General features: G+C 37.1%; 4 protein-coding genes across 7 annotated transcripts; 2 read left to right on the top strand and 2 right to left on the bottom strand.

The window, feature by feature from the left end:
* The first annotated feature begins 435 nt into the window (after positions 1 to 435).
* Positions 436 to 4,390, top strand: Paip2 (polyA-binding protein interacting protein 2). 3 transcript variants are annotated; one of them, XM_012367484.2, is made up of 4 exons: positions 436 to 667; positions 1,591 to 1,798; positions 1,868 to 2,059; positions 2,159 to 4,390. In XM_012367484.2, exons 2-4 carry the CDS (start codon positions 1,625 to 1,627, stop codon positions 2,261 to 2,263), a joined length of 471 nt encoding a protein of 156 aa, XP_012222907.1. In that variant the 5' UTR covers positions 436 to 667; positions 1,591 to 1,624; the 3' UTR covers positions 2,264 to 4,390. The 3 variants fall into 3 exon arrangements, with proteins under 3 accessions (XP_012222907.1, XP_012222908.1, XP_012222909.1); XM_012367485.2 differs by lacking the exon at positions 436 to 667 and adding an exon at positions 690 to 1,055; XM_012367486.2 differs by lacking the exon at positions 436 to 667 and adding an exon at positions 1,115 to 1,521.
* A 1,687-nt stretch (positions 4,391 to 6,077) lies between these two features.
* Positions 6,078 to 14,286, bottom strand: alpha-Cat (catenin alpha). Of its 2 annotated transcripts, XM_012367472.2 has the most exons (8): positions 14,047 to 14,286; positions 12,876 to 13,214; positions 12,061 to 12,793; positions 11,541 to 11,567; positions 10,327 to 10,560; positions 9,607 to 10,212; positions 8,853 to 9,530; positions 6,078 to 8,277 (listed from the first exon to the last, which is right to left on the bottom strand). In XM_012367472.2, exons 2-8 carry the CDS (start codon positions 13,190 to 13,192, stop codon positions 8,113 to 8,115), a joined length of 2,760 nt encoding a protein of 919 aa, XP_012222895.1. In that variant the 5' UTR covers positions 13,193 to 13,214; positions 14,047 to 14,286; the 3' UTR covers positions 6,078 to 8,112. The 2 variants fall into 2 exon arrangements, with proteins under 2 accessions (XP_012222895.1, XP_012222896.1); XM_012367473.2 differs by lacking the exon at positions 11,541 to 11,567 and having other exon boundaries at positions 14,047 to 14,283.
* Positions 14,287 to 15,348: 1,062 nt separating this feature from the next.
* SF2 (splicing factor 2) lies at positions 15,349 to 22,740 on the top strand. The gene is made up of 4 exons (XM_012367455.2): positions 15,349 to 15,781; positions 16,422 to 16,806; positions 16,935 to 17,129; positions 22,520 to 22,740. Exons 1-3 carry the CDS (start codon positions 15,612 to 15,614, stop codon positions 17,124 to 17,126), a joined length of 747 nt encoding a protein of 248 aa, XP_012222878.1. The 5' UTR covers positions 15,349 to 15,611; the 3' UTR covers positions 17,127 to 17,129; positions 22,520 to 22,740.
* Positions 22,315 to 27,393, bottom strand: LOC105672418 (uncharacterized). The gene is made up of 9 exons (XM_067353908.1): positions 26,593 to 27,393; positions 26,051 to 26,263; positions 25,607 to 25,857; positions 25,287 to 25,433; positions 25,181 to 25,208; positions 23,614 to 23,843; positions 23,187 to 23,451; positions 22,929 to 23,104; positions 22,315 to 22,588 (listed from the first exon to the last, which is right to left on the bottom strand). The coding sequence occupies exons 1-9, from the start codon at positions 26,678 to 26,680 to the stop codon at positions 22,415 to 22,417; spliced, it is 1,572 nt and encodes a 523-aa protein (XP_067210009.1). The 5' UTR covers positions 26,681 to 27,393; the 3' UTR covers positions 22,315 to 22,414.
* Positions 27,394 to 27,427: the final 34 nt, after the last annotated feature.

Genomic DNA, 27,427 nt, shown 5'->3' with positions numbered 1-27,427 from the left:
ACCGTACGTCCAGTTTATTATAATAAACATATATGTAACAAAATAAAATAACACAAACCTATCGTTATTGCACAAAGTGTGAAACTTGAGTAATGAAAATTATTGCTGCACGTTATAAGAAACTAAAATAAAAAAATAAATAATGAAACAATACGGAATTAAATATAAATAATTATCAAAGGGATGGAACAAACGTTAGGACTGACACCTATCGACAAATGACTCAACTATATTTTACATAATATAACGATAAAAAAATTGTGATTAATATTGCAATAATTTTTATTTATTTTTTCTCAGGACAATAATGATCATTATTAAATTATCATAATCAGCATAATTAGCAAAGTCGTAATAATCAAAATATTTACTTCGATAAAACATGTATATCATATCTAAAAAAAATTCTACATTTTTAATTTTGCATATAACAGACGTTTTACATATTATTCTCGAGAACTGAATTTTGACAATTTATTCGTGAAAATTGGACTTTTACCAGCGCTGCCTGTGGCCACGCTTTTAATAACAACGTCGATGGCAGCACTGTGCGATTGCTAATTTACGTTGACGACACGTATTTCGTACGTGCCTGTGAACTGCGTAAATCGTACGTACATTTCGCATCGACGACGACGAGTCCAAGATCCATTTTATCACAGACAAGGTACGTTTCATGTGCGCGTCCCAAAAATCGCGACGATCTATTTTTCGTCTTGGTCGAAATAGTCCGAGCAGAACCATCCTTGGAATCGCCGTAAACGTTCGTGGACGATAAACAATAGAGACGCGCCGAACGCCTCGTGCGAACGGAGCGAACGGAGCGAGCGGCTTACGCACGCTGTGTTCCGCGCGAGCAGCGAGCGATATCGCGGCCGATACGATCCGCGTACGCGCTCGCAAAGATGGTCGCCGTGCGACCGCATCTGTCAAGCGATTGACGATGATCCTCGCGCCGTGTATTACCCTCGCTATGCGCCGCTAGCGTAAAAGAGAGAGAGAGGAAAAAAAACGCCGCCGGATTGTCCTGCTCGTCCCCGGCCGCCAAATTTCAGGTAAACACCGGGATATTCTGATCGGGAGGGGAAGCGAGTAGAGAGATCGCGCGCATAATTTCCATATGCGCCGAGAACCGTGTCATTTCGAGGGACATCGCACGGTTTGTTGACTCCCGCGGCGTCTCCGCGGCCGGTCCAAGGTTGCATTTCGTCAGAACACCGCCTCGAAAGTAAACTTTTGCCCAACGGCGGCTCGTTCCTATGCATACAAAGTCGAAGAGTCAGCAGATTGATTATTCGGGAGAGATATTGTGTTTACAAGCGACGAACTCCGCTCAGTGCGTTCCAGTGCGTTCGCTCGTGGAAGGCCGCGTAGCCTCCTTGTGTTTATCTCGATTGTTTGTCTGAACGTGACACGCACGGTATCTGATCTGTGCGGTGTATCGCGCGAATTATTCATCCGGTGCGAACGACGGAGGAAAGAAGAGAGCCCGAGTGTTCGAGTCGCGACAAAGAATCGATTGTAATTCAATCTAACGTTACTCCGATAAGGACAATTCGTAGAAAAAGTATTAAGAGAGTGGACTTGCAGGTAATCGTCAGGTACATTGTTGGACATACTGGCTATGAAAATGAAGATTCCGAATGGTGGATCCGGAAACGGTTATTATGGTCAGGAAACAGGCATCACTTCTTATCTAGACAGCAACAGCGACACCGAACCCGAGATGCAGGGAATAGGCGATGGTGATTTCTCCGAGTATCTGTGGATGGAGAACGAGGAAGAATTTGACAAACAGGTATTTTACATGTGAATATAAACGCTTCTCGAGATATCCTACTACTTCCGGTGGTACGGTTTTGCTCAGGTGCTCCAACAATTGGAAGAGGAGGAATTGATGGAGGAGTGTCTGGAAGCGATGTTGGAAGAAGAGAGGCAGCACCAGAGAAATATGAATTCTACTGCTTGGTCTACGGCTAGCGGCACCTCGGACGCTAACGCTGCTGAACTATGTCAACAACTTAGCAGCCTGACGGTGCAGGACGATCTTGCTAAACAGGTATCGAAGTGTTTTCTTAATGTTTTTCCAGATAGCGTTTTTTATCAGATGTCGTTATCAGTATCGTGATGTTATCGTTTGTGAAATATGAATTTTTAGAGCACGCTAAATCCAGACGCAGCCGAATTTATTCCAGCGTTCAAATCGACTGTGGCGCCTGTAAGTACATCATCAGAGGCCACAGAAACCACAGAACCGTCGTAGAAATTTTCTGTATCGTTTCACTTCTCCTCACCCGTTTTGAGTCACGTAAAATCGGGCTACACATAATGGTTAGAGTCTAAGTATTTCCAATCGGACAGTCGTATTAAGTGGATCATGTTAGAGGTTCAATGACTGTGACTGTACGTACAAAGATAAAGAGAGATAGAGCGCGATTTGTGCGGGATGGCGCGTAGTGTGCGTCATCCAAATGTAATGTCAGTTACACAACCGGGCGAAATAACTGCGCTATCGAAATTTTTATAGGCGAAAAATATCGGATCTGATATTGCACGGAATAATTATATGTATATGCTTTTTGCCGAAATATTAACGAACGATTGTGTACGCAAATCACTCGTTAAAGAAAAAAAAAAAAAAAAAAATGCAATTTATATCTCTTATCCGATGCCGTTCACAGGTTTTCGCGGAGACAAAATGCTTTCAGCATTTTCAATTTGTATAATTTGTATAAATTCGAAAATATTAATGGAACACTGTTCGCATTCGAGCGAGCAGAGGGAACAGAATGCAAAACTGCTATTTACGAGGGTTATATGCGGTTTATGAAATGTGTGTATACGAACTAGGTGCACGTACAGGCATATATTATTCTGTAAATTATGTTCATATCTTATGTATATGTATATCTCAATCAGATCTTATCATCCCGAAGAATATGTAAATCTTTTTACCTTTTACAATATTCACTCAGCTGTAAAACTCAAGTTGCACCAAGCTGTAATACCTTTCGCTCAGAACGGTAAAACTTTTTTTACAGTCTGAGAGGAAGTCTTACAGCTTGTGTCCATCTGCTCCATGAAAACTTTCCTTAAGAGTTCCTTTTGTAATACTTATAGTAGAGAATGATGAGATGTTTACAGAATTATAATTAGCAGGACATGTAAGGAACGCGTGATGTTATAGATCGTGTAACGGAAATATTGGTGAATGAATGTTTTGCTTTAAAACGAACAACTGCAAAAGCATACAGTCGACAAATCAGAGTTATCATTTGTACAAATTATTTTATTTGAAAATTCGCATCAGGAAGATTCGGGAAAACACTATCATCGAGTCCTGCTTCAGCATTGAATCAACAAACTTAAAGATCTCAAGTGAAAGTCTTACTTAGGCTGTGAAGGACTCTTTTTACAACTCTTTTTTAGTGACACCGAGAATCAGGACGTTGCTTACTTATTTTTTAAACCGATTTCCGTAAGGTAACACTTCGAAATTTTAGGGAGATTGTAGATCGTAGAGTGTAATCTCGATGAAACATGAAAATAGAGTAAATGGTGAATGTACTTCAGATCAACTTGAATAGCAAGAAGATTGATTTGACTTTTTCTTTTGCCTATCATATTTGTAATATATACTTCTTATTTATAAAAGTGGATGTCACGTCATTTATACTTGTACGACATTTGACACTTTCTCTATCGCGTATTTTCTTTTAAATAGCTCCTTATTGTTTTCTTTTCGTTTTTTTGGAAAAATATTTTTTTATATCACATCACGATTTAATTGAACTCGAACAGAATTCTGTCATTTGTAAATTTGAAATCAAATCTTTTTGCGATCCAAGATTTATAATAGTGATTAAAACGCATTCGTGCTTACTTACACGGTGATATCTGCCATTCTTTTTAATAATTACGAGTAAGCGTACGAATTTTAATAAGACCTATACATTGAGAGATGTCTATATATTGTTATGTGTTTGCATTCTATATACTTTTGTAAATGCGCATTATTTTAGTCAGCCAATCTGATTTAGTGTGGACGTAGAACTGTGATTATCCAAACAGCCTTACTGTTTATTAAACAGTAATACGAAACACTAAACCGACAGTTTACTGAGTGTTATTCGCGTAAAAGCATCACATTAATCTCTTACAATGTATTTACTTTGGAATTCTTTTCCCTCGCCTACTATCATTAATTTTGCAAAGATGCAATATTATGTTTATAATATACACACATAATTATAGATTTGCTAGCTTGGAGTAAAAATCGCGAAAACGACTGCACGATTTTGGGAATAATCGGATATCTTGCGACGCGCATTATTTTTGCGAACACAAAATTATAATGCTCTGAAAAAAAAAAAAAAAAAAAAAAATCAAATCAATGGGAGTCTAAATAGAGACTGATTCCACGTCCATTTTTACGTCAGCTTTAATACCTGAACTAGAGCGTATCTATCTTTTAATTGTTACTTTATAACTGGCTAATCTAGATTCTGTGTAATATAGAAAGTCATTTGCAATATCTTACATAATGCTGCATAATATGAAGTTGATATGCTGATAAAAAGATACGATGACTCTGATCTACATTTAAGGATTTATTAAAAGATCTATAGATTACGCTACTGTGTAAAATTCTTCGTTTCGTACGATTTTCAAAACAAATCAATTTTCTTTGATGAAAAAAGCATGCAATTTTTTTTTTCCATTACAAAAGAAGAAACACATCCTTTGATTCAGTAATAAAATAATATTTCAGCGAAGACTCGGCGCGCGAATAGAACAAAGAGAGCTTTCTACGCGAGTTTTTTGTTGTGCATCAAGGATTCGTTTTTTTTTCCATCTCTCTTATGCACTAATGTAATGGTAGTTTAGACACTCGAGCCCCAAATTCTTAGCCGAGTTTAGCCGTTTTTGTCGAACAATTATATCTAAGTTTGTCTCGAAACTAAAAAGAAAAAAAAAAAAGACTATTCGCCGTTTATTATGCGGATAAATGCGATTTGTTTGCATGATATATAAATAAGGCAGTGTGGAAAATATATGTCATAAGTGTACACATGTATATCTCTCATCATTGTTCAAATTGTACAAATTTGACTTCGTTTTAAAACATCTTCAAATGTCAAGACTTAAACAATACATTTATATATGACACTAGAAATTGCATTACAATAGACTAGTTAACTGAGATTTATAATATTTATAAACGTCGCATAATTTATTCGCATAATTTCGTAGATTCCTTAGGCTTCTTAAATTTATCTCGAATTTTAATTATTGCAACTCCTTTTTTTTTTTTAACTTGCGAATATCGATATCTCTCTATTCGGCATGTAATATTAAGAATATTAGGTTTTATTCTAGATTTAAGAAATGTGCAGCTGTAATCTTCTCGTACAGAGAGTACAATATGAGGCAGTACTACAATAAACGATAGTCATACAACATCGTAAATCATCGTGATAACTGATTATATGTATCTACAGTAACCAATGCGAACATTGTATCTCGAATTTATTGTGAGAATGTTCGACCACTTGCGTGTTTACGAAAATAACCACCTTTTTAGCGTTATGTTAATCAAAGGAAAAAAAAAAAAGTACAAAAACTAAATGACATAAAAATATAATTTTCGCATTAAGTCACACTTTCGGCAGAATCGCGATCGTCATTCTCTGTTATTACACATTATTCACCGTATTATATCTTGTGCAATGCAGATTGGATTGTAAATTAATTAGTATGTAATTGATTCAGGTTAGGTGATATTACTTTTATATGCTATTTTAACTTATAATGTATTCTGTCACTTCCAGTAAATTTTTGCATTTGTGGTTTTTTTTTCGTGTCTTCTCCTTATATTTTTTTTCTGTAGCATTTAATATGTAGCATATAGAGCGAAATATATATATATATATATATATATATATATAAATATATGTATTAAAATGTAGATAAAAATTAGTTTCTATTATTTTCCATCCCTATCCATCGCGATGTTTCATCTACGGATAATTTGAGTGGAAGTAAATCAATATACGTGCGAAATAACAGACGAGTCATATCAGAAAAGCATCACCTTATATTTGGCAGCATATCGATTACAATGTTTCAATCTTAAAAATAATGCGGTATAATTAATACTCTTATTATAATAATAAAAAAGGGCGATGCCAATTCATTACACACTATATTGGCATCCGCTTCATGTAGCAATGATAGTTCGATTCTATATAAAGAATCTAGCAACATATAACGATATATATATTTGCTAATGTCAGAATACTGAAATAATATAGATAAATCAGAAATACACCATTATTATACACCCAGTGCACGAAAAGGCAATCAATCAATTCGATAAATAAGTTTCGTTGAACCTTATATCGTCACACATGTGTTCTGCAAATATGAGAATTATCATGAAACATGAAAGTAGCATGAAACAAAAGCATAAAAACTTACGTGTACTAAAGAAAATAATTACATCGAAAATATATGATTATAACAACCACATCTTTGACAAACTGTGTAGAATCCTTACATTTACGTCACTCCTCTATTTATACCATAGGTAGGGAACCATTCGAATGTACTATTATAATACTTGGTATACCTTATTTGAATTTCATATATTACAAAATACGAAAACCATTTCGTATTTATTCATAAATAAAAATTATATAGATATATATATGTATAGAATTATTCAATATATAGAGCGACAATGTATATTGCCCTAAGTTTTTTTTCTTTTGGCCTTTTAGTAATTGAAACCTTACTATTGCGAATGTTACATAGAGTACGATGTGTTTAGTACAGTAACATCAATCCTGATAAATCGATTATTATAGTAAAGTTGTTAGTAAAAAGATTATTATCGTTGCGATATGGACTAAACGGGAATTAGAATCTGTTTTCTTTCTCATTCAGCTGTTCATAATACAAAAATTGAAAAAACAATTCACCCACATAATTTTCTAATTATATATTTATACTTATATATATACAATTTAATATAGTAAATACTTCAACCTGCAGTCTCTTCATTTCGATACAATACTGTGTCAATTCATGATTTATATTCATCGATCTATGAGCTTAACCACCAGAAGGGTGTATAATAGACTTTTTTTTTCGTAGAAAAAGAAAAATTTACATACAAAAAAATTAAATTTTTAAGCTTGACGTTTGTAATACAGTTCCAGTAGGTATTATCAATAAGTGTATATAGAATACAAATCTGCAATATATAATTGTATAAAATAATACAAATTGTAAGAAATATTTTGCGATCGAAAAATAAATTAGTACAGGAAGCATTGGGGATTCTTGCATTTTGTTGCACGAATAAAATGTATCAATCTTACAGCTAGAAAAGTTCGATAGGAAAATCACTCAATTTCATCATGAGGTAAAAACTCTCAAACGTATGAAAGATAATCACATCGTATGAATTCGCAAACGAATATGACCTGACAAAAAGTCATCGTTCTTAATTGTGCCCCTGTAAGATTAAAGATAAAGATACACGTGTAGGTCAGCCTTCTTTAATTCGTATTTATTGAAATCTCCCTTAAAGTTCGGTTATTTATTGAGATTATTCGTATTCTTATTACGGTTATTATATTCTATTGAAAAAAAAATGATGATAAACGTACTCTTAACTTAAGCCGCGTGCTCGTCTAAGCATTTGTTTCGAATGAGCGTTACACGAGTGGGATCAGTGCTCACGCGCTGCTCGTTCAGATCTCTGGATTTACAGGATTTACCGCATGATTCTCGTTCGAACAGTTGTAGCGCTGGTCACGAGCGAACAGGATCATGACTAAAAATATTGCAGTTGCAATCCGATCACATGCTCACTTTGACGTACCGACAGCGCCTTGACGGCAGCTCATTCCGCAGTCCTGAGCACACTCACTCGCGAATGCTCAGATGAGTACGCGGCTTTATATTGTGTCTCCATAGCGCAATGATCGACGGGGTAGTCTATGTATAAACTTCATCGAAAATAAAATATCTTGACCTTACAACTTTCGAAAGGTGATGCTGTATATTAGTATGCTGTTTCCGTTTTACTTACATTGGCAGCGCTTACACACTCTCGGTAGGGCTCTGAAATTCCGAAAGTGCGTGTATAGGATTTTGCACCTTCTTTTGCGAACCTTTGCGCACTTTCGCTCGCACTTCCTCGGGTCTTTCGGGTCGCACCAACGGCTTCTTCTCCGGGGCCTTCATCTTCCAAATGACGATTGGAGACTAAGCGGAACAAATAATAAATATGTATTAATACGATAAGCGCAATTTATACCGTACATTTTCAATTTTGTGCATTACGTTGTGCTCCGAAATGATAAAATACTTCCTTAAAATCGTGGTTAATATTGATTCTAATAAATATCTATCTATTTTAATATCTGCATGTATGTAATAAACTTCTCTGTATTCAAATATACTCTACGCATTCGTGCATTCGTGATTTTTTCAAGATGACATACTTACATACTGAAAATCCACAAATGTTAGCGAAAGAAAATGTCATCAAAAATACGATATGAGCGATTAGCTATAATAATCTTCAAATTTTGTCATATTAAAAACTAATACAAAACCTAGTATTTCTACTATTTAATAATGCTTAGTTGGTGTCTTCTAATATGACTAAAGATTAAAATGTTTATAATTAGACAAGTTGATGAAAATTGGAGAATAAATCGACAAACTAATGAAAAATTTCAAATAAGGATTATCGATCACCTAATCGCAACGACTTTTAACCGATAAAATACCGAAGACTTGGCTGCTGCTAATTTATAAACACTGGCGAAACTTACCGTTACCGTAGATTGTCGTGGATACTTCGTTGAAGCGACGTAGGAAGCTTTCACAGTAAGCACGACAGCGTTCATCAAGTTTTTGGCAGCTTGTATCAGGGAGGTCGCGCTGTCTAGGCCGGAAACAATCAGCTCGCCGCTGATGTTCTGCACGTCCGCCTTCACTTTACTCGTAATGTTCATCTGGTGGCAATAGAGCGCGATACGTTGCAAGTACGCCAGTAGATCCTTCTTCGTGGAGCTCTCCGGGCACTGATCGGCGATCTGCCTGGTCAATTTGTCCAGCTTCGTGCCGGCTTCGGAGATCTTCTTCGCCGCGTTTATAACGTCCATCGTCGTCTTCAGGGGTCCTCGGCCTCGAGTGAAGTCCGTCATCTCCATCATGATCATGCACATGTGCTTGGCGAGAACGATGATATCATTGCCGGCGTCGTCCCACTTCGCCACTTCCTTGTCGAATTTCAGCTTCTCGCTCTTGAAGAACTCCACCTGCTGCAGAATCTTTTGCTTGTCCTCTTCCGGCATCTTCCTCATCGCCTCGCGGGCGGTCGTGATGCCGCTGATCTCCGGATACTCGTCCACGCCGTGTTCACCGGTCTGTGCGCTGGATTTGCTGCGCGTCTCCAGTGTGTAGTGCTCATCCAATTCCACGTCTTCGGGATCCAGGTCTTCGTCCGCCTGAAAAAGTGAAAATAAATTAGAAACAAGAACGGTCGTGGAGGCTTGACAGGCGTCGCGACGCCGAATCTCTCACCCTGTTCATCAGCACAGCTCGCCTGATTTCGCGAACTCCATCGTACACCAGTCTGGACGCGTCGATGAAATCATTCTCGTCCACCTCCTGCGCCGGGTTGCTGCGCAATGCGTTTACGGCCTCCTCCACCCGCTGCTCGAAGTTGGGCATCACCTGTTTCCTGAGCACCTTCACCGCCTCGAGGACTCGCTTCGTGTAGATGCAGGGCTCGTAGTTGTCCATCTCGGCCTGCACGACGTTGCACACCCTGGCGGAGCGGCCGAGTATCGCGCCCGCGTGCCTGTCCAGAGTGTCAGCGTCGCCGGGGCGCACTTGCAACGCCAGCACGCACTTGTTGACGTCGTCGAGAATGTGATTCTCGGAGACCGCCAGGAAATCGTCGATCGTGGTGATGTCGTCCACGGCCTCTGTCAGGACGCGCATCTGATTCTCCCACGCCTGACGGAACACCTTCATGTTCTCCTTCGCGACTTCCGAGTTCCGCGCGGCCCACACGCGCGCTGCGTTGATCACCTGCGGGCACAAGTTCTCGATCTGGGCCGCGGCGTAACGCACCATCTTCACGCCGTCCTCGTTGTTCGACATGCTGCACACCAGATTGGCAACCTGTCCGAGGCAAGAAAACCATTTTAATGATATATCTCGAAACGTGTACAGAAAATAAAATTCGGAAAAACTTTACGATTCATCATTCTATTCTCACATAAAAATTGTATTTACCTCCACGAGTTTGTTGGCATGTTCCGTGAAGATGAGCGCGTACTCTTCCACTTCCTTGACCCAACCTTTCTCCGCCGCTTCGTAGAGAGCCTGTAACGGCGCGCTCGTTTCCAGAAAACTATCTGACACATGATCCACCACGGCTTTGCGCAGCTGCCTGCGAAGATCACGGGTCTTCCTACACATGTGATCTATCGCTCTCTCTAAGCCTTCAGATTGTTCCTTAACGCCCATCTGTAAAATATATTTATCGTTTAGTGCCGGGTAGATTTATTGAAGCGTTACTGCACTTGAAATTTACGGCTGTAATTACTTCATACGCATTGTTAGTTTCAATTCGGTTCGTATAACAAAAACAAACGGACATATTATTACAGAAAAAGAATATATAATCATATTGCTAAAATAATGTTGTTAATACGCGAAATGTCTCCCAGAATATTACTTACATATCTGATTATATCAGAATATTTTAGGCAGCATATTTGCAGCAAGCGTTATTTATAAGTAAAATATATATGTACAAAATGTCTGATATATCGAGCCATTTTTTGCTCTTATATATTCTTTAATAAATTTAGAATTGATTTTTTTCTTAAGAAAAAATCGAAAGACTAATTATAAACGATAGAAAATAAAGAACCTTTTGAGAATTAAATTATAAAGAAGAAACGTTATTTTTTACTTAATTTCGTGATATTTAATGTTGAAAAATTTCTCTTTTTTTATTTCTCTCTACTTTCAGACAGCAAAAATGGATTCTAAATTGATTTAAATATCTATATGCAAAAGGTAGTCTCAGATAAATCTGGAACATACTGTACATATATGTTTACAAAAAACGATGTGTATAATTATGTACAGCATACTCTACCTTTCTATAGTTATGCTAATCTATCGCTTTGCTTATTGCATTTTCTATTGCACGTCAATATTTTGTTATTTTACATAATTACCACAAGTGATATTAGTCATTTAATATTTATAAAATTGTAGAAAATTAGGAAATTAATGAAAAAGATTGTGGGCACACAACTGATAATAATCTAACGGTTAGTGCTGGTTATTGTGTAAAAAGTATGCATTGGTAGTGTGTGAAAGATCTAAAATAACATGTATATGCGCATTAAACAGAAAACCCATAATAAGTATTTAATAATAAATATATGCAACCAAAGGTACAAAGAAAATGTAGGATCACTTCACATATTTACCCGTTTCCCACCCCGAGCGCGCTGTAACTGGCCATCACCAACAAAAACAAATCAGTAGAAAATTGTTTTAATAATTACATAAAAGAATATTGTACAGATCGCGTAGAAGTTTGTAACGTGAAATTAACGACAAATAAAAATTTTCGATTTAAAATTAGAAGCAGTCTCAGAGTAATAAAATTGTATATTATTTATATAAATAGAATGTAAATGTATGTACTTTCTCAAGAAAGAATGCTGAGATCAATGCAATACGTGAATACTGATTATATCAACATAATTTTATCTAAATCATACATTATTTCACTCAATAAATCAAAACTGTGAAAAAGAATAAATTAAAAATAAATCCACAAAAAATCTAATAACACTCAGCATCAAATCACTATCTATAAATCATATTGAGTTGAAACATTCGCATTTATATACATGTATTCAATCGAAGAGATCTCTATTTCTTCACATCCCTTCATCTATAACACACGTTTTATAGTATAATTATCGTTATAGTTTTACTTACATTGTTCATATATTCACTCAGGAGATCCTGAAGTGCCTGTCTAACCGCGTTACACTCGGCGACAATGCGCTCTCTACGCTCGTCGCGAGTGCACGATGAGTCCGCCATCAGCGCAGCACCGCTGATGATGCTCTCCAATCTTTCCTCAAGGCTTGGCCGCGTACGAACCTCGTTATACGCAAGCGGAGACATTACCATCCTCTCGTCGAAGTCGTCCAACGCGGCAGCCAATTCGCCCGGCCCGTCGTAAGGATGCTGGCTGTCGGGCGGCGTCTTTCCTTGAGCAACATCGTTTATTGTATTTACGGCCTCGCACACTTGTTTCAGCACATAATCACGATTCGCCTTGGCCGCCGCCAAGTCAGGATGCTGCACGAACACCTTCGACGCAGTGAGCAGCATGGTCGAGTGTTTCTTCAAAACGGCTCGGGCGGCTGCCAAGTCATCTCTGAGCTGCGGATCCTTTAGTTCTTGCTGACGCTTGGCCGCCTGATGAATCAATTCTGCAGCGTTCCTGCCGAATTCTTTAATGTTCTGAATCAGTTCACCTTGTGACGAGGCGTTTTTCAGTTTCTTCAGATCGTCTTCTACGACGTATAAAGATTTCAATAGCAAGTGAACATCCACCATATCCGCTAGAATGAGCAAACGCGTCACCGCTGACAGTAAGTTCCTTGCAGCGCGCACCATGTTGCCGCGTTTCAGCGATGAACAAGGATCTTCAGAAAATTCCCTATGCAAACGATTTATGTGTTAAACAAACGTAATACAGCGAAATAATATATTTGAAATTTTTATAAAAAAGACTACTATACCTAGCAGCAATGCTCATTGCTGCACCCGTTTTTCTTACTTCCTCTACAGCGCTTAACATCTCTGCTGTGATATCTGGGTTTTCATAGGCAATCTTTTCACCCTTCTCAATAAAATTGGTGGTTGCTTTCTCTACAGTTCCGACAAGTGCACTAGCCCTCTTTGATTTTCCTTTCTTCTTCTTGCTAGGACCTTTTGTGTTCACCAATGTAGTAACCTGGAGCACTAATGGTTCCAATGTCTTCTCTACAGACATAGTTCTTATCTCCAAGTTTTTGGGGTCCCATTTTAAAGTAATTGGCCCAAAGTGATCAGACATGTTTGTGGTTTTAATGTTTACTCTATAATTACAAAATAAAATATTATATTCCTGTTCTATAACAGCTTTATCTGTATTATTTTTAAATAATCTCAAAAATTATTGATATGTAAAATCACACAAAGTTTAAAGCTGTAAAATATTCTTTAGATTAACGCTTGACATGTAAAGCTTTCAATTGATTTGCATTAACTTGCAATAAAATACAACAGATTTATTTATACATTCTTATAAAGTTTAATTTTTCAATATTTAAACAGTTAAATTATGTTAATATCATATATCCTCAAATGATATAATTACATAAGTTTAGAAATTTAAAAATTTTATCTAATTTTACTTTGTAACAAATAACACACATTTAAATTCATATTAATCAATTATAAACGTTAAATTACTTGCTTTAAATTAAAAGCATTAATTACACTTTCACAAAGATCTCTATTCTTCATAGCTACTCCTTTCATACTTTTTCCCACATTTTCTTTGTCTTTTTTTGTCCTACTTTTGTGAGTATCTAGGCATATCTAGACATAATTAGAAAAAAAAAACTAATGATTTTATGAATAAAACTGATAATCGTTAAAAGTAGAATCATCAAATTGGAATGCTCGTCAGGCGTTATCTTGTCAAAAATAAATACCATTGATTAGCTTCCCTCAGTTACGCATTTTCGATTAGCGTGTGACGGAAAATCGAAGCCTTTCAATAATAATATATTTGTCCTTTCATTCCCGTGTTATATTGCACATTTCGAAGCTCTAATAACTTTATTCCTGAGAATATCGCGTCTTTCGCGTATGCGTTGGCATACGGCGAGGAAGATAATACGGAAACGAATGAACCCGGCCTACCTGCATCAAAAATGGGAAGGGACGCTGCGATTTTTCCTTCCGTCAACAGCAGCAAGTTTGCGCGCGACACAACGATATCTCGTCCAAAAGTGGCCGCATTAAACGAGACGCCGAAATGCACCGATATCGAGCTTTACCGCAATCGTCTCTGATGTATCACCCCGTTGGCATTCACTTCTCGCTTGCTACTCGAATCCTGACGTCATTATTTCCGCTGGGCTCGGGGGATTGGCGATACAGAGCGCAGCCTGGTCTACGCCCGAATCTTAAGCAAAATGCACACTACGTCCGTTATCTGACATACAATGTCCAATAAAAAAGTTTGTTTCTTAGAGATAAACATGGCATCAAACAAAATCCCTAGGAAATACATTTTATTATTGGATTTACAAAACTTTACAATTATCATTGAGAGAAAGCTGCACTGGGCGGCGCGATGCAATCTCACTTTAATCTGTTTGAAACGCGCACATAAAAATCGACAATTATGTCACTCGGAGATGTCGGTTGACTTTAGAGCAGAGCTGCCAGATTGAAGACCGAAGTAACGTACAATCGAACACACACAAGCAAGAATCGTACGTGTGAATTCCGCGCTTCGGCTTACTTCGGTTAATAGAAGAGAGCAGATATATATTTTGCTGTCTCCTTCTTACAACGAGCTAGCAACGAAGGCGACGTTGCTCGCTTTTTGATACGCGTGACAGCATTAAATAAAAACAATTATGTTGCATTCGCGAATTGTAGTCAGCTGAGATGCAATGAATATATCGACCCGTTAAAAATCAATAATTAAATGAAATAGCATGATGTCTTATCGTTTTCTTTTAAACAGTAACACATAAACACGAAGCGGAATCAAAATTGTAAATTGATTAACTCATTTAATAAAATAAGAACAATCTTATTATTTAATCGGCGGATTGTGTATATATCATAATAGAAAACTTATTAAAACGATATGTGTTATCTATATTATTAGTTTAAATTAATTTATTAATCGGATCGATATATATATATATATATATTAATTGCATCTTATTGTCAGCTGACTGCAATCCGCGAATACGAATAACGTTATCAGTTCGTTATAAGAAGGTGACAGAAAAATATATATCTGCAACGGAATTTTGTAATGTTAACGATGTCGTTATGGTATCGTTGCGCAGCTATTACACGATACAAAAAACCTGCGCAACGATACCATAACGACATCGTTAAGGTTACAGAATCCCGCTACTGTCCTCTTCTATTAACCGAAGTAAACCGAAGCGCGGAGCTCACACGTACGCGATTCTCACTTGTGTTCGCGTTTGGTTGCTCGTGCTACTTCGGACCTTGAATCTTGTGGCTCTGCTCTAGAGGACCTTTGATCACGTCGATTGAGTTGCTGTTTGTTATCTCCATTTTGTTTGTTTCCTGAGATACGGTGAGACGTGTGGGACGCACAAAACAGCAGTGGTAGGCGCTACTGTGAAACTGCATTACTCTGCAAAATTTCTGTTTCGTTGAACACGTCCGAGCATACTGTCGTATTCAATCCGTTCAGAGGGAAACTCATTATTATGTCTCACGGTGGCAGAAATGAGTGCAGAATATACGTGGGAAATTTGCCACCGGACATCCGAACGAAGGACATTCAAGATCTCTTCTACAAGTTCGGTAAAGTTACTTTCGTTGACTTGAAAAATCGTCGGGGACCACCGTTCGCTTTCGTTGAGTTTGACGATCCGAGGTAAGCTTCTGGCAAGAGTTAAACACCGAGAATACGGCGCATATACTACGTATATACTTCCCTTTTTATTCTAACATATATCGTTATTGTACAATATTAATTCTTATTACATTAATTACGCTGGTTTTTATATAATAACTTAAAATGAAGCTATTTAATGTATACATGTGTTTTCAAACATTTGTGTTTGTATTTACGAAGCTACATGTGGCAGATGGCAAAAAATGTTTACTGTTGATATACAAATGAAAATAAGATTGTCTCTATCATAACAATAATAATCATTTTTATTCAAATATTCATAAGATTACAGAAATTATCAGGCATTTTTCATGTTTATCAGAAGAGGATTTTTGTTTAAGAATATGGTATTTCAAAACATGTATATATTTTTTTTTATTTTTTTTCTATTTTTTGTAGAATTATTATTTAAGCTTAATGACATCATTTTGATCCACTTTATAATCTAATTTTCATTGTAATATTACATAAAATTATAAATTTTAGCTCCCATATGTTTGTTAAGATTCACAAATATTCTACTTAGATAATCTTACAAACTTATGTAATAGTTTTATCACAGAGGAGTTAAAAGTCTGTTATATCAAGGAATCGTACATCAACAATGTTTGCTTTTCAGGGACGCAGAAGATGCAGTACATGCGAGAGATGGTTACGATTATGATGGTTATAGATTAAGAGTTGAATTTCCGCGCGGCGGCGGACCCAGCAATAATTTTCGCGGTGGACGCGGAGCTGGGGACAGTGGCAGGGGTGGCCGTGGTGAGATGAGCAATTCCCGCGGCCGCGGTCCCCCTGCACGACGATCTCAGTACAGAGTGCTCGTCACCGGTCTGCCACCATCTGGTAGCTGGCAAGATTTAAAAGATCATATGCGCGAGGCCGGTGACGTGTGCTTTGCAGACGTTTATAAAGACGGCACCGGAGTCGTTGAATTTTTGAGGCACGATGACATGAAGTACGCTGTGAAGAAGTTGGACGATTCACGATTTAGGTCGCATGAGGTACGATTTTTCGTGAATTCTACAGCAGCTTTTGCATTGAGGCGTCAATTTTACTCGTAGATGTATTATTGAAATGCTTTTGTGCGCTACTTTGTTTTTAATATAGTTTGACGGCTTGATTTTCTTAGGGCGAAGTTGCCTACATTCGTGTGAAAGAAGACCACAGCGGTGGCGATAGAGGACGTAGTGAAGACAGGGAGAGGGGCCGCAGTCGTTCCCGAAGTTACAGCCCACGGCGTCGTGGCTCTCCTACTTACTCGCCATTGCGACGTAATTACTCGCGATCAAGATCTCGCTCCAGATCTCGTTCGTACGACTAGTGTGTACGTATGTGCTTCACATGATTACATAAGTACAGGTTTATATTGATATTTTCTCTTAATCAGTAATGTTCCATTATTGATTTAAATTTCACTTGAGGACGGCTTCTTCCAATCCAAATAGACTTTCTAAAGAAATTTAAATCAATTTTTGTAATTAGTTTAATTCATTGAATTTAATTGAGTTACATCTTTCGATTACATCTATGTATAGTGAAAACATTTTATTTCGTATAGATATATATATATATATATATATATAGATATAAATACATGTACGTGTCACGATTTTTATTCAAAAATAATGAAATCGTGCTCGTTGTTACGTGTATGATTGTTTATTATCTAAATTATCAGAATATTCTACTTTCTCATTTAAAAATACATTCCTATGCATATTTACCAATTTGTTTTTGTCATCGTTTGCGAAATGCGTAACAATACTGAAAAGCATCATTAATGAGACTTGGCTAAATTAAATCTAAATCTTTAACTTGTCTATCATTTACTTCGATTTAACTTTGATATAAATGGTGGATGTACTGGTGTCACTGATATCTATTGTGAATATTTTTAATTGACAATAACTCATTCACTTTTTGCTAATGTACAAGATATCTCTAATAGTGGTGACTATTTGATCGCATTGGAGCCAGTGTACTCCATCAACTATATTGACAATTGAGACTTTGTTTGCACTTGGATATTAGCATAATGAAATATTATATTCTCAAGCTTGCCTAACAAAAAAAATTCTTGCCTAACAATAACATGCAATTGTACTTGTCAATAGATTTGAATGACCTTCAACCGTTTGAGTGCCAAGAAGCGTGATCGCGCTTCCTGTTTCAAAAGTGTCGAAAGTGCCAGAAAAGTGCGTTGCCAATAGGCTTATTGATTCTCAGGAAATTAATAATTTTTCAGTTAAATAGAGAATACATTAAACTGCACAATCATCTTACAAGAGCAATTCTTAAATATCAAGTTAAAATACCAAAACAAAAGGAAGCGCGATAGCACTTGTTGACATTTTTCGACGTAAATGAGAGGCGCGATTGCGCTGCTTGGCAATTTTCGCACGCATTCTTGCGACCGCCTTTGGCACTCAAACGATGCATAATGTTCACGAGGTTATTCATTGATTTTGTAAATTGCGTTGGATTGCATTGTTGCAGGACAAAATATCTAAATTAATCAGACTAATGTAAACATACGATTATATATTAAATCTGCGAATAATCTAGACATTGGCAATTTGTCCGGATTTAAATTTTAAGTGGTGTACGATAAATTTGAAATACGGTGAAATAACTATTAATTGATATATTGTCCTTTGCATTTCTCTATTTGTGTGTTTTCCTTTCTCACGTATTTATATAATTAAATGAATGTTTCAAAAATTGAATTGCCTTCTGTCAAATTCGAAAGGAAAACATTCAACATCATGTATTTTACTATTATTGCAAAGTGATCCTGTGATCTCGCTTGATGACTTAATTTATAAATTGTTCGCTATATAATTTATAAATGTATGTGTTTCTCAAAAATGCCGAATATTTTTTTCTAGAAAAAAAATCTATATATTGTATATACAAATTTCACGGCTTTATAAAGCTACATCACAGGTATTACATTTGCATTGATAAACTATATATCTAACACATTACATTGTTTGCATTATATAAGAAACTAATGTATTTTTTCTTCTTTTGTATATTGGATTGGATTGTAACACAATGAATGAAAAACTGAAATCAACACGATCTTACTTCTTGGATGGATATAATACACATTCGCTTGACGTTGGGATGAGATGGATTGCGTTTCGGACGGATTTTGTAAGGAGATCATAAATTGTAAGAGGATTAAAAAAAAAAAGCATAGATGAAAATGAGAATCGCGAAAACAGGATACTTTCAAGAGGAAAATCAGGAGAACATTTGGACGAAACAAAGACGATTTGTTCCATTCAAGGATTCTCAATTAGCGGGATTTACTCCGGATTAGAGCTGGATCAGGAAACGTTGGCAAGTCCATTACGAGGAGGCGAAATAATGGTTAATATTTTTTTTTATTTTTTTTTTTGAAACTTTTACAAGTTTCTAAAGTTTGAAGCAAAAGATTTTTATGTGTCGCTGTTTGAAAAAAAAACATGAAGAGAGTGGAAAGTCTTTATTACATTACGTGTTTACTTAGATTATCCGTTAAAGTGCTTCGAACATATCATTTCCGTATTATGTCGAGAAAAAAAGAAACAAACGTTCCGCGTTTATCCATTCACTTGTAATCTGAATAGTCAAACTAGTAATGGATTGTCAACTGCACGGATTCTATCGGAAGCATTTTCTTCATAATTCTAAGTTTCTTGGACTTTAGTGAAGATTTATTTTTCGAATCGCACTCATTGAGGACGGATTTTCGGCGGGGTGCTTATCCTCTTGATAACAGCATCAATGACATCGAATACTAGACTCAATTCTGTTAATAGCCATTATACGTATGGAAAGATTCGTATTTAGTGTTAACTTGAAAGGTGGAAGTGATCCCTGGGAAAGAACTGTCGCGCGTCTTTCGCGACTGTCGCATTGTCCGATTGGTCAGAGAATATGACGTGTCCGCCGGTAATCATGGTTTTGGTCGACCGATCGCGTAAACCACAGTGCGCGTCTTCAGGATTTAACTGGCATAAACAAGAGGATGGCACGTTTGGGTAAAGCAAACTGTCCGTCACATCTTGACACGAACTGGGCCCCATAGTTTTAGAGGAAGCGAACGATGCGACGGACAGGATTCCGGATTAGGATGCCGACAGGATTGGGAAACGGGATAAAATTAGTATGCATGGACGGATAAGGATAATTTTGGGATAAGGATAAAAATCGTTCAACACTGGACCGTGTCGTATTGTCACCGGATCGTGTCGAGCGGATCACTCTCTCGGATTCATTAAGTGAAAAAAAAAAAAAAAATAAAACGATACGCAGTAATGGATGCGAGGATGTGGATTTGGAAGCTCGTTCACGCTTCACATAGGGTTCACGGATTTCTCTCCTAGGTCGGATACGGGATTTGGACTTGCGTTTAGTGGGATACAGTCGGCAAGATAGTTGGATGTCATTTATCTCGAGCGGAGATAAAACGGATGAGACGGCCGCTTGCCGTAAGGTATTTGCAAAACAGTTTATACCTGAGATATATACTATCGATATTTATTTCTGCATGCTTCCTTTGAAAATATTCTTATATTCGTATTTTCATTTTTGTCACCAAACAAAGGCAAAAGCAAATTTTAGTAACACGCAATACAACCTGCCTCGGAAAGAGACTTAAAATGTGTTTGCATTGATTAATCGATCCTCCTTTGTGTTCAGCTTCACTCGCATCGTCGCGAAATCTTGTCGCGCGTGACGCAAAGCTTCGTGACGGTGTAGCGACTAGTCGATAACTTGTTGAGTCTGCATTTTTTTCTTTTTGTTCAATTAACATCACAGAGACATTTGTATATTTCTAAAACACGTCACTTCTGTTACTATCGTTCTCCAACAGTTGATTGTCATATGAACGATGTAGCATAAGGAAATAGAGCGGTAGCGTCCAATCTATAACGTTCTCGCATAGTGTGTATTTATCCATAAATAATTTTTCCAAATTGATAACAATTCCGGTTGCGCTTGTTTAATTATGTATTACATACGTTTATCGTCTGCTAATTTTCTTTATTATTCCGTTACATTTTATACATAAGTGCTGCATATAGTATGTACTTTTTCACGTCTATATAGGCACTGAATAACACCGATTGCTTCACACTTTCAATGGGATTTGTTCTAACATGTTGCTTTTTTTGCAAATCTTTTTTTTTCTTTAACACAGATTTTTGTGAACTATTAAATTGGTATATGGGATGATTAGTAATAAATACGTCAGTGCACATAAACACGGCATTGTTTTGTACAATCATCCCTCAAAGTCCGCAAAGCAAAGTATTTAGGATGTAATTCATTTCCTATATGCACTTATATAATAAAGCAGTGCTCGGAATTAGTCTGAACATTTCAGCCGATTTCCGTGGTATACGCCTCCTTTCCTTTCCTTACCGCGCGCGCCGCAGCCGCTAGGGCCAGCGCCGCCGAGCGTTAGGAGCGACACTATCTGATTATGAGTGGGTTCTTTTCCCTATTTATTAAAATTTTAAAAAATGTATTAAAATTTATTAAAAATAAATTTTTTATTTTTAAATTTATTAAGTGGAAATATTTCAATAGATTTCCACGTCACCCATGAGATACTAATGCTGACGCGTTTTTTTTTTAAATGGTTTCCCCCGTAGACTTATTCCACTAAAGATAAAAATAAATTCTTAATTTAAAAAAAAATATATATAAAAGAGATTTTCTTAATTAGATTTTCTTAGCCTTTTATGAGAATGAACAATTGATGCAATAATATAGATAGAAACCACTTTTTGAAAAACGTGTCAGTATTAGTACCTCATGGGTGACGTAGAAATCTATTGAAATATTTCCACTTAATAAATTTAAAAAAAAATTTATTTTTAATAAATTTTTTTAAATTTTAATAAATAGGGAGAAGAACCTACTCATAGAACCTAATCAGATAGTGCCGCTCCTAACGCTCGGCGGCGCTGGCCGTAGCGGCTGCGACGCGCGCGGTAAGGAGAGGAAAGGAGGCGTATACCACGGAAATCGGCTGAAATGTTCAGACTAATTCCGAGCACTGTAATAAAGCAAGACCATAGCTATCCTTTTCAAGTTAAGCGTTATAGTGAAACCTTAATTTTAATCGTTAATCATTTTCGTTGCCTATTTGATTTCTCATTATCATGCAAGTAGCTACACTTCTTGGAAGCTGGAAGCTATAGAATTCAGCATGTGCACAAAGAATTTTCTAAATAATTTGTGTATAAAAGGTTTGAGGTGTCTGAGAGTTAATTCAGATCAATTAACAATCAGAAAACAGTTTATTCACAGTGAGATCTATTGAGTTTTGGAAGGAACAAGAAGTAAAATGTTATTTAAACGAGTGGATCTACGCGTAAAAAATTTGAAATCAATATATAAAGATATAAATAGAATTGCAATATTGTTCATTGAGAAATTTACAATATCTTAAAATCCCTTTCTGCTAAATTAATCTTTTAATAACAGGTATAACGACATAACAAGTATTTGAAAAAATGCAAGTGCTTTATTTAATTTGTCAACTCAAGTTGTGTGTTATAAGTACTACAATATTCATCGTAAACAACGATTTCGTCCGGCGCCCGCTCAATTAATCTCTCGGATGGGCGTAATAATGAGGTCCTTAATGAGCACGTTCTCCGGAGTCTGCAACGTGAAGAGTATAGCCTCCGCCACGTCCTTCGGTTTCAGGGCCAATCGTGGATTCTCCTTCAGCCACTGCTGGGTCATCTCGGTCTCCACCAAGCCCGGGCAGATGTTCTGTTGCGAAGAAATGAAAAAAAAAAGTGTTAACAAAAATATACTAATTAAACAAATATATATTCGAGTGAAGGTATTTCGTCAAGTAATCTTTTTATACAATGTATCTCTTCAAGATGTTATTCTAATAAAAAAAAAAAAAAGATCATAAATTCATATCGTCTATTATTGTCTTCTAATTCTTGGTTTTGAATTTTCAGTTCGTCCGCAAAAATCACGAAATCTTCGTAAAAAGACGAATTTTTTTATGGGCGCAGAGTGTTAGATGACTTAAAAAAAATTAGAGAATTCTTTGTCGCGTGAGTATAATTTTTCAACAAACATATGCGAGTGTACTCACGATCACTTTGATGTTGGACTCGTTCTGCGCCAATTCCAAACGAAGACTCTCGGTCAGCGCGGTGAGCGCGCTCTTGCTGGAAGCGTATGCCGGGGAAATGGGCCGATCGGAAGCGAGAGGCAACCATTTCAGGCCGATTATGTCGTTGATGTTGACGATAATGCCATTGTCCAATCCTGAATCGTTTCATTTGTCGCGTGTGAAAACCACTTTTTTCTACGAATCACTCTCGTGCGGTGAAAATAAGCTAAAACTTACCCTTGTTCTTCATCAACTGCAGAACTCCCTTGGTAATAAGCGTCAAACCGAGCAGATTGATGTCGAGAGTCTTCTTCAGCTCCTCTATTCCGCCGTTGATGCTGGACCAATCCAGATTGATACTGGCGCTGTTTATCAGAATGTCTATGCTGCCCAAGTTCTTCTCGATCCACTCCAGCGCGGTCTCGATCTCGCTCTGAATGCTCAAGTCGCATTGCAGAGGAATGAGCTTGCCGGGTTTGCCCTTCAATTCTTCCGCGAGTATCTGCAAAAATTCGAGTGTTCTTTCAGCAACGCAAAGAGAGACATGCTAAAAATTGTAACTCAACAATTTTGTATGCTGTTTTACTGCGTTTTATGGGAATCGACAACTCTATGATTGAATTTTCTTGTTAATTTATTTAATTCTCTACTGATTCAATGTTACCTTCAGCTTGTTCAAGTCGCTGGCGAGGCCGATCACCTTGAGTCCCTTCGACACCAAGTCCTCCACGAGCGCTTTACCGATGCCGGAGCTGGCGCCGGTGATGAGGACGATCTTGTTCAATAGAGAAGTCATGTTGAGACTCTGCGTTCTTGCTACTATGTGCACGAGAAAATACCGCTCACTGCTGCTGGGAGCTTCTGCATGCCCATCTCCGTCCACGACACCTCTTTATACTGTGCTGAAAATGTGGCCCTCGATTAGGAGGTCGCGCATAATCTGCGTCTAGATAGTCCATTGTTTTCTGGATGCCCTCTGGATGATGCATTCGCACGCGAGTATTGCATATACTTATTATTTATATCAACGCGATATTACTGCTTGTTTTCGGCACGCGAATCGTTTTTGAAGGGCGATACTCCCGACTCAAGAGTAACGTTGTGTATTTGTTACAGATAGCGCGTATCGTCGTCCGATATCACTGAGACGCGTTCTCGAATGTTGCTTATCGCGAAAACGAAATATTATTAATTGAGGTGAAGATACTATTTGACACATAATTTCTATAATGTAGATAGGTGTTTCACCTATGTCTCACGTTCTTGTTCTACTCTTTCTTGAAATCAACATATCGTGGTGGAGCGCATATTTTAAGGTCTTGCTTCTTTCAATTTTATTTAATTTTAAAATTTTATTTTAATTTAATTTTATCTTAATTTATAAATATTTTCTTATATTTTAACAAGCTTGAACGCTTATTATATGCCTTTTTCTGCATTTGCTATTTAACTCTTAAATACTGACGCTGGTAAAGTTTTCGTAAGATCTAAACAATCATGAAAAATTGCAAGATACATCAAAACATGAATGTACGAATGTTGAAATTAATACAATGCTTTTTAACAGATGTATCGCTTTTGATATTTAACATAATAGCTGAATGCATTACGCGTCAGTATTCAAATTTCGAAAATAAAACTGGCGAATATATTTAAAAGTTAACTATTCAATGTGCAACTTTGAAACGGCATTATCTCGTAATTATATATAAATAAAGTGAGATACACCGGGAACGTCATGCTGATGAAAATTCGCGTGAGGGTTTCCGAAGAAGACGATAAGACGTTTCGCGATATAGCTAAGAATGGTTGCATCAGAATTTTCAGAAAGTGACGATCTTTCGCGAATCGGTTGACGACCTATTTCATCAGCTTCAGTGCAGTCTGTTGTTCGCCGACGAGGAGATACGCTATTCTTATGCGAAAGCGCTTCCGCACAGCGGTCCTTGTGAGGATTCTCAAGATTCGAGAATACTTTTCCTCGGAATGATCGACCGGTCGCCTCGCGAACCAAGCAGTTTAGGTTCTCGATGATCTCTTTTGTCAGGTAAATCGTTTGCTTATTCTAATATAAATGGCAACAGTAAAAGAAATGTGAAAATGTTGAGGATAAATCGGCAAATCCATTTCATTATTGATATTCTCTCGTGAAAGGCACAATTGTTACATTTCATACTAATATTTGTAAAAGATGTGTACAACTGGTTTGAAAATCAATCACCATGATTCACCCAGAGGCCTCAACACAACGTCTTGTATCTGCAAGAAGATAATTTTCACAGTTAATTTTGACGCTTTCAAATTATTTCAATTTTGTACAATGAGAAGATGGCATACCAAAACGTGAGGAGGATTCGATAGCACGTAAATCGCCGCTGCCGCGACATCATCCGCGTTTAAAGTCGGCGTCGCCGCCATTGCTTCCGGGGAGAATATGCTGTAGGACGCCATGAAATCCGTCGCCACCAAGCCGGGGCTAATATTCTGCGTACGAAAAATGTAAGTAAATTTGTGTGTATCACAATTTTTTCATTCAGTTTGAAAAACACACATTTTACACATTTCTAATTACGTGCATTTTTAATATTACAATTAATATAAGTTTTAAGATGTGAAAAAATAGATCTTTTCTTTCATTCTATGTATTGAATGCTTGCCGTGACGCGTATACGTGTGCCTGCAAGCTCGTGTCGCAGGGTTTGAGCGAGGCCGGTGACGGCGCGCTTTGACGCCGGATACACGCTGAATCCTGGTATAAACGGTATTCTCTCGGCGGCCAGACTATTCACGTGAATCACAACGGCGTCTTCAGCCGTTTCACGCATCACGCGAACAGCTTCGCGTGTGCAAAGACAGAGTCCCAGGACATTCACGTCGAATACAGACTGCCAGTCCTCTAAAGTGCCGTCTGTAACACGCGTTAATATTCAACGTTAAAGAAAGAATAACATTTTACATTAGAAACATACTTCAAAGATGATTTTTTTACAGTTTTTGCACGATTATTCTCTTTCATCTAAGATAACTTTTACCCCTTGAATTTCTTTTTAATAAATTTATTTAATTTAATAATCATGTCTAGTTTAATTAAGCATCTTCACCTATGAGCGAGGATTCCTTGGTAATTCCAGCGCTATTCACGAGAACGCTTATCGGTCCAAGATTCTCCTTCACCCACGCAAAAGCCGCGAGTACGCTTTCCTCCTTGGTGACGTCACATTCCACAGGATGGAGCTTTCCTGGAGAATCCTCTAAACTGTCGGCAATTTCCTTGATTTTCTCCGCTCTCCTCGCAAAGCCCGCCACTATCATACCTGAAATAAGACAATCTATTGCTATTGCAATTAAGAGCGTTATTACGCTCTAATTCGAAGCAGTTCTTTTTACATTTTTGACACATTACTTTACGAATTTATTATATTAATTATTATACAAAAAGCGTTAATCTTGTTTTCATATGAGCGTAATGATTATTGCGTGATAATTGTGTGTTTATTAATGATTATTACATTTTTTTTTTCGATTAGACTAGCAGTTATCTCACGCCGACGAGTCGATAAACCCTTCGACATTATACTTAAAGTTGCAAAATTCATTGATTAAAATAAACTTTAATATGTTATTAATCCCAACACTTCCTCACCATGTTTAAGGAGACTCCGCGCAACCGCTGCGCCGATCCCAGCACTGGCTCCAGTAATCACGGCTACCTTACCAGTCCACCGCTCCATCCTCTTGTAACAAGATTCCAACGCGACTGCGAAGTACGAGTCCTCCGTAATAAGATCGTGCCTCCGGATATCAATACGTAAAAAAGGACAGACGTTCACCAGGTACGAAATCCGATAGCGACTGACCACCGCCTGGCCTCGATCAAATACGATTAAACTTGTTTATTAGATTGAATCTCAACTTCTCCGATGATCTTTAATACTTTACATGAGAATTAGATTAGAATTAATTTGATTACCCTTTTCTTTTGCGTTCGAAACAACTATTTTTTTTTTTTTTTTTTTTTTTTTGTATCTTTAAAAATATATATAGATATTATTGATCTATTATTTGTAGTTTGCTGCAAATGATTTGCAAATTTTAGTCATATTTCTCAATTGATTAATCGATCGATGCACAACTTAATTGTGTTTATTATTTTTTTCATTAATTCATTTTTATTTCCGCTGTTTTATTTGAATTTCTTTTTATATCTTTATTCAGAGTGAGTTTGAAGAATAATTTCTATAAGTTGGAGTGGCTTCAATTGATAGCAATTAGATTCGTCCTAAAATCGATTGGAAAGATAATATTGTAATTTGAATTGCAAATATCCTCCTGTTATCGCTTTAAACATGTCCCAAGGCCGGCGAAGCGCATTTATCAATCAAGCTTAACGAACGGCTAACTATGGCATAATTAATTGACCACATGCGTCCGCACGTGTCACTCATTATTATTTATTGAACGACATCGTCGTTAAATTA

This window comes from Linepithema humile, chromosome 4 (assembly GCF_040581485.1).
Source record: "Linepithema humile isolate Giens D197 chromosome 4, Lhum_UNIL_v1.0, whole genome shotgun sequence".
NCBI lineage: Eukaryota > Metazoa > Arthropoda > Insecta > Hymenoptera > Formicidae > Linepithema > Linepithema humile.
Note: the sequence above shows the minus strand (reverse complement) of the source record. Positions and strands in the feature narration are given on the sequence as shown.